This window comes from Chiroxiphia lanceolata, chromosome 7, assembly GCF_009829145.1.
Source record: "Chiroxiphia lanceolata isolate bChiLan1 chromosome 7, bChiLan1.pri, whole genome shotgun sequence".
NCBI lineage: Eukaryota > Metazoa > Chordata > Aves > Passeriformes > Pipridae > Chiroxiphia > Chiroxiphia lanceolata.
This window is the reverse complement of record NC_045643.1, coordinates 18781377-18788347: the sequence shown is the minus strand read 5'-3', so window position 1 is coordinate 18788347 and position 6971 is coordinate 18781377. Positions and strand designations below refer to the sequence as shown.

Here is a 6971-nt window from a genome sequence, read left to right as displayed (position 1 = left end):
AGGCATTGATGGCACACGTTTGTAATCCTAATTATGAACGAGACTAAAGAGATGTGTCGGCTGTGTGGGGACAGCCAGCGCCTCGCACAGACCCGTCACGCAGGAAGTCTTGCCGGGCCAGCACGGTGAGAGCCCCGATGTGGCAATCGCGGGTCAGGGCGTCCCGCGGCCCCTTCGCACCCGCTGAAGCCGCGCTACCCGAGGCCGGCGATGCGCGGAGGGGCAGCGGCCCCGCTCCGGAGCATGGGTGTGAGCAGAACCCCACCGACCGGTCCGCGGGGTTTTGGCGGGGCCGGCGGGATTGTGGTTCGCCTCGGGACTGCCTGCGCCCGGCCGGCCGGAGGAGGTGACGGCAGACCCTGCGGACACGGAGCAGCCTCCCCTCCCTGGAGCCGTCGGGCTGAGGCCGGCGAAGGTGCCGGAGCTGCCCGGGCGCCCCGTCCCCTCCGCGGGCAAGCGCCCAAACCCTCCTCGGGGCGTCACTTACATGACTGGGGGGCAGAGCCGGCTGCCAGGGGACACCGTGTGTGTGGGGACACACCGCCATTGCCCGTTTCGCACCAAGCCTCGGAGAGTTTGTGAGAATGAACTTAGCGTATCGCGAGCAAAGCAAAAAAAATAAAACAATAAATAAAAAAATGGAGGGAAAGAGGAAGTAAGAGAGGCATCAGGAGACGAGCAATTAAAACCGACAGAGCCACTAATGAAAGGGGGGGGAAAAAAGTCAGGAACAGAGGGGCTCGGTTGTGCCAGCTTTGCACAGTCAGGAGCCGACTGCTTCACGGAGCGTCGCTGCCCGGAGGAGTCTGAACACCGTGCGGGCGCTGCTGGGGGTGCCCCAGCCCCGCTGCCGGCGCTAATACCTCTAACGACATCAACGCCGCGATTTGTTTTGAATGTTCACTTTTATTGGTGTTCTCCCTTTGCCAAAATGTGCTCGATTACATAGATGTGGTGCCGTGATAACTGCGCACCCTAGACAGCCTAGGTGTAACCGGGAAAGTTCAGCCCAGGCCAGATCAAATCCCAGGCTGTTTAATGCTGGAAGGCTGCATGTTGCTATTAGTGTTAAATATATGGCTAATTATGCGTATGAAAATTAAACATCAGTGTTATGCTAATGGGGCCGCCTTCAGCTGTGGATCAGAGCACTTGAGACTAGCATTTAATCAAATGAATCAGTAACTAATACATCTGCACGTGTGAACTTTCACAAGATCATTTTCCTGTTACAGTCACACCGCAGAATTATGAAAGAAATAATTATCAACACTTTCTAATTATCTAGCAAAGTAATTTGGGATTCATCGTGGGCTTTCTGGGGAGGATCTCCCAAGTCCCACCTCATTTACCTCTCACGCGTGCGGAAGTTTTCATTTTAAGCTCAAACGCGCCGTTGGCCCCTTTTACGGCGATTTTGTTTGGTTAGATTGGGTTTTTTCCCTTTAAAACAATAACGACAGGAGCCGGGCGGCGCGATCCGGAGGCGCGGGCGGCGCTGGGACCCGCGGGCCGGGGCCGAGAAGCCCCTGAGCGCCCGCGCAGCGTGTCCGGCCGGGCGGGCGGGGGCCGCTCGCTTTGCCCGCGGGTCCCGCCGGAGAGGGGCAGGAGCGGCGGAACCGCCGCAGCCCGGCGGCGCCGGCGGAGCGCGGCCGCTGCCCCTCCGCGCCGCCTGCGCGGCGAGGGGCGGGGAAGGGCGGAGGGGGTTGCGCTGCCTTCCGCCGAGCTGCGGACCGGCGCCCTCGGGAGCGGGCGGCCGGGAGCGGGCGGCCGGCGATGGAGCGGGTCCCTGGCGGCTCGTTGCCCGGGTCCGGGCGGGCGCGGGGCTCGGTGCCGTCGGGCGGCCGCGCTCGGGGACGCGCCGCCAGACCCGCGCTCCGCGCTCACCGCGGTCCGGTCGAGCCCCGAGCGCCAGGGACCAATCCAAAGCGATTATGCAAGACGGCGGACCAATCAGCTCCGCCGTCTCATGAATATTCATAGACTTGGCTGAGTCAAAGCTTTTAGGCGAGTTTGTGTAGATCTACAGCATCATGCTTAGACTTTTCAAAGAGACAAACTCCATTTTCTTATGAATGGAAAGTGAAAAACCCTGTTCCGCTTAAATTGGGTTCTTTCCTGTCCTGAGAAACACAACAGACCCCAAAAAGGCAAGCTGAAGAGAGAACACACACACAGACCAAGCGACAAGAAATGACCATGACCACCATGCCAGAGAGTCTAAATAGCCCCGTCTCAGGGAAGGCTGTCTTTATGGAGTTTGGGCCGCCCAGCCAGCAAATGTCTCCTTCTCCCATGTCCCACGGACACTATTCCATGCACTGTTTACACTCCGCGGGCCACTCTCAGCCTGACAGCTCGTACAGCACAGCTTCGTCCTTCTCCCGACCGCTGGGCTACCCCTATGTGAACTCGGTCAGCAGCCACTCGACCAACCCCTACATCAGTTCAGTGCAGTCCTACCCCAACAGCTCCAGCCTGACTCAGACCCGGTTAGAGGAGACAGGTAGGTGCACTCGGCTTTGGGGAGAGGGGAAGGGGGGAGGGAAAGCAAGGAGGGAGGAAGGGTGCTTGTATTAAAAAAAAAAAAAACTATGGGGGGAAAAAAATAAATTAAATTACAAAATATTAGTCAAGAGAAGCTGAGGATCACAGGGGACCAATACACAGAGTACACAATGCCTGACTGGAAAAGAAACCAACCCAGATGTGCACGTATTAGTCTTCGTAATTATTTATTGCGTAGTGCTATAAACAATGTATGCAATTAAGGGTAATTAAACCTAAACTGCAGCCTGTAAAAATAGCAAACTTTCTCTGGGAAGAAGCCTGGGCTGCCATAATCGCCCGGAGCCTTTGTTAGCGTTACTCGAGCTTCACTTTTCTTCCTTCTCATTATTGTTATTGTTGATGTTGTTGCTGTTATTGTTGCTGCTGCTGCTATTACTGTTACTGCTATTATTGCTATTGCTGCTATTATTATTATTTATTCTGCATCGTTTGTTGTTCATAGGGGCCGAATCGGAGAAAAGCACTGTGGTAGAAGGAGGGGAAGTTCGCTTTAATGGGAAAGGGAAAAAAATCCGCAAACCCAGGACTATTTACTCCAGTTTGCAGCTACAGGCTTTGAACAGGAGGTTCCAGCAGACTCAGTACCTGGCTCTCCCTGAAAGAGCCGAGCTCGCAGCATCTCTGGGACTCACCCAGACCCAGGTACAGCGCCAACTAAGCCGGGCCTTCTCCCGTGTCCCCTCCCTGTCCCCACAGCCGGCGTGGGAGACCTCACGCGTAATGCAGACGGGTCACAGCCGCGGGCAACGGGGGCCGGCGCGACGCCTGTCCCGCCGCGGAGGCGCACCCGGTGCGCGGAGGCCCCCGCGGGGCCCGCCGGGGTTGGCGAGGGTGTCTTATTCGGTGGTTTGCCATCACAAAATAACACAGCAGCCACGGGGGGAATAAGGGAGAGAAGCTGGGGGGCCGCTGGTTGCGGGGATCCGTCGGATCCCAGAGGGATGGGGGGATGCTGGACCGTACCGAGGGATGCTGAGCCCTGCCCCATTCCCGTTCGCAGGTGAAGATTTGGTTTCAGAACAAGCGTTCCAAATTCAAGAAGCTGATGAAGCAAGGAGGGGCCACCCTGGAGAGCAGCGCCTTGACCAACGGCAGGGCTCTCTCGGGCAGCTCGCCACCCGTGCCCCCAGTGTGGAATACCACCTCCGCCTCCGGTAAGGCCTCGTCGGGGACCCCGGGCACCTATATCCCCAGCTACACGTCGTGGTATCCTTCGGCCCACCAAGAAGCTATGCAGCAGCCGCAACTGATGTGATTATAAATACGTTTTCCCCTAATGCAAGCACTGTCCGTCCCAAAAAGAAATAAAATTATCACGGAAAAAAAAATTAAGTAAAATAAAAGGAAAGGGGAAAAAAATCTAAAAGAGGGGGGAAGAGAGAGAGAGAGGAAAAAAATACAAAAGAAACCCAAGCAAACAAACAAACAGGAGGTCTCTTGCCCATCCAGCCATTAGGACGCTGCACGGTAGCTCGGTGCAGGAGAGCACAGATGTGATGCGGGCCGGTTCCCACCGCTGACAGCTGACGGAGCGGCCCTGAGCACCGCACAACAGCCTGGGAGCAGAGCGAGCGCCGGCCGCGGCTTTGTGGGACAATCAGAAAAAGATGTTGGGGGGGAGGAAAGCCCTCTCCTCTGTCCTGTCTGTCTGTCTGTGTCTGTTGAAATGTAGGTCATTTATTTACTACCCCGATCTGACGGTCTCTTCAATTGCAAGAGGGAAGGAAGCTGTACAATTTACCAGAGCTTCTTTCCCTCGACATTTTCTGTACCTTTCACTATCCATCTGTATATTTTTTGTTGTTGTTAAAAGGGGAAGACAGGGGTTTTATTTATTGATTTAAATTACCACTATGAGAGTGCTAGAAACAAACTCAGCTTGCTGAGTGCACTGCTCGGACGCACAATTTAAACGAAACCACAGACGGTCCGTCGTCCCGTTCCCCCCGCCCCTCCTCGAATAAATCACCACGAGGGAAGGATGCGATTTTAACTTTGACGATAACTTTTATACTTCGCTGGTGTGGAGAGGTTTGGTCCGAATGATTTGCATTTCTCGCGTATTTAACAAAGGAAATAAATGCACATTATTTGGTACTCTGAAGTGGAATCGCAGCAGCTGCCGAGCGCTTTGCTGAGGTGAAGCAAGGCGCGGAGGACGGAACGAGAGCCCCGAGGGAGGCGGTGACGGGGGGGACCCGCCGGGAGGGTGGGCAAGCGCACCCGCACAGTCCCGGCGCGGCCTCCCCGCGCAAAGCCGGCCCAAAGTCGAAATGCACAAACCGACGTGCAGGAGCTACTCACTGTACATATTTTATTCTTTATTATTATTATTATTGTTCTGTAAACATGTTGCACAAATTTAGCCTTTTTTAATTATTATTTCTGTTCTGTTTCGTGTGGCTGTAAAACATGATGCTTTGTGTACTGAGATCTTGACATTTTACTTGTGAAAGTCGGAAGATGTGATAAACTGAGCTCGGCTGTGTTTAGTGTTCTATATGTCAAAGTTTAGTTTTATATTGAGAATGTTAACTTATTGCTTTGTATCTGGGGGAGGAAATGGAAAAAAACCACACAAATCTTTGTACATAAGTTATAAAGTTTCTTTGAGACAGTAAAATTATGGTTTGGAAAAAGAGACACTCGTGCTCCCTGTCTCGTAGCGCAGCCGGGAGCGGGGCCTGGGCCAGGCTCCGCGCTCCGCGGCGAGACGGCGGTGGCCGTAACCGGGAGGTGACGCAGAGTAAGGGGGTCGACGCGCCCCGGACAGGGCAGCGTGTCCCCTTGCGCCCCACCGAACCGAGTTAGGCGGCGGCGGCCGCCGCGAGGGGCTGCGGGACCCTCAGCCGGGGGATCACTCCGGGCCGAGGGGGATCCGGGAACAGTTCCTGGGACGGGAGAGGGATGCGGACAGGCCGGGACAGCCCCGGCCCCCGGCCCGACAGCCGAGCCAGCTGCCTATCCCGTCGGCGGCGAGGCCGTGCCGCTGTCACCGCTCTCCCCCCGCGCCGGGCTCAGCCCGGGCCGCTGCTGGGGTCAGCAAAGCGCTGCAGAGCGGAGGGAACCGGGAGCGGCGGGGCTGGGCCGGCTGGCCGTGCGCGTCTCTGCGCGCAGGTTCCGCGGCGGATCGGCCGTGCAGCCCCGCGGGCGATGCTCACCCACCCCGAAAGACGCACCCACTCCCCACTGCGCGGGGCCGGAGCGCAGCCGACGCGCGGCAGCGCAGCACCCGCCCTGGCGCGCACCCGCGGCGCCGTGGCCCGCGGGGTGTTGGATCCGACCTGGAAAACGCTCATCATCTTTGCATTTCCCGCGGTGCCACGGCCCGAGCCCGGACCCGATCGGCCCGAAGCCCCGAGCGGAATCGGAAGGCTCCGCGTCCCCGCAGCACCGCAGGATCCGCGCAGTTCCCGCGGCGGCTCAGCCGGAGACTACAAATGCCTTTAACCGGACAGGACCGGGGTGGTCAAGCAGCTCGGAGCGTTTTAAAGATATATTAGCTTCTTCTAATTCAATAACGTCTTGCTAACAGTTTAAATAGAGAAATTATTAGTTTTCTCTCAGCGAGGCGGTCTTGAGTTAGAGGCTATTATAATTGTACATTTGAAAATGTTAATCTCAATACAGGCCTAATTAATTCTGCCTTGTTGCTGACAAGTAGTTCATCAAATATCTGATTCGAAGATTTTCATAATGAGGATATTAATTAAACTATGAATAATCCAAAGGTGCTTATATTGAAACAATACCTCATTACAATGATTAAGTCCTGATTTCGAATATTATACCTTTACCAATTGTCACCCGGCAAACACAACCTTATGGATGAGTCTGTAAATGGCAAAATGTAATTTTGGGATATATTTTTTCCTTGTTGGGGAAAAAAAAAAAAGTGCCCCTCATTTTCAAACACTTCTGAAATAGGTTACACACAGCTTAATGATGATCAAAATGACTCTTTTCTGCAAAAAAAGACCCCAAAGTGCGCGTACAGCTGCAAACCCAAGAGGGTCAGCATCATTTCACTGTATTCTCTTCTTGATTACAAGCCGAGCCCATCAAACACAACATAATTACAGTAATTTCAGGTTTATTTATTCTAATGCAGTTTCCCCATCTCTCTGGTAATTATGAGCAATTTTTTCGCCCAGGGAATCTTTTTGCATTAACAAAAGAGATAACGCACTGAAAGCCAAATTTGCTGTGCATTGAGAAAAGCGAAGAAAAAAAAAATAAAATAGGTGCGAGCTGCCATCTCTGCAATTCTCCTATACTGGAGCTCTGCAAATTGCTTGCAGGTGTATGGAGCAGAGCTGTCAATAGGAAGGGGCTTCCAAATTAGCAAATGCACAATGTTGAAGTAATGAAGACAGACTTAGCAAAATTGCCAAACAACA

At 54.2% G+C, this 6971-nt stretch overlaps 1 protein-coding gene across 2 annotated transcripts; it reads left to right on the top strand.

Annotated features, from left to right (window-relative positions):
• Nucleotides 1–2003: 2003 nt before the first annotated feature.
• On the top strand, nt 2004–5212 carry DLX1 (distal-less homeobox 1). 2 transcript variants are annotated; one of them, XM_032693274.1, is made up of 4 exons: nt 2004–2506; nt 3014–3213; nt 3572–3725; nt 4021–5212. In XM_032693274.1, the coding sequence occupies exons 1-4, from the start codon at nt 2194–2196 to the stop codon at nt 4089–4091; spliced, it is 738 nt and encodes a 245-aa protein (XP_032549165.1). In that variant the 5' UTR covers nt 2004–2193; the 3' UTR covers nt 4092–5212. The 2 variants fall into 2 exon arrangements, with proteins under 2 accessions (XP_032549165.1, XP_032549164.1); XM_032693273.1 differs by having other exon boundaries at nt 2005–2506; nt 3572–5212.
• The last annotated feature ends 1759 nt before the right edge of the window (nt 5213–6971 follow it).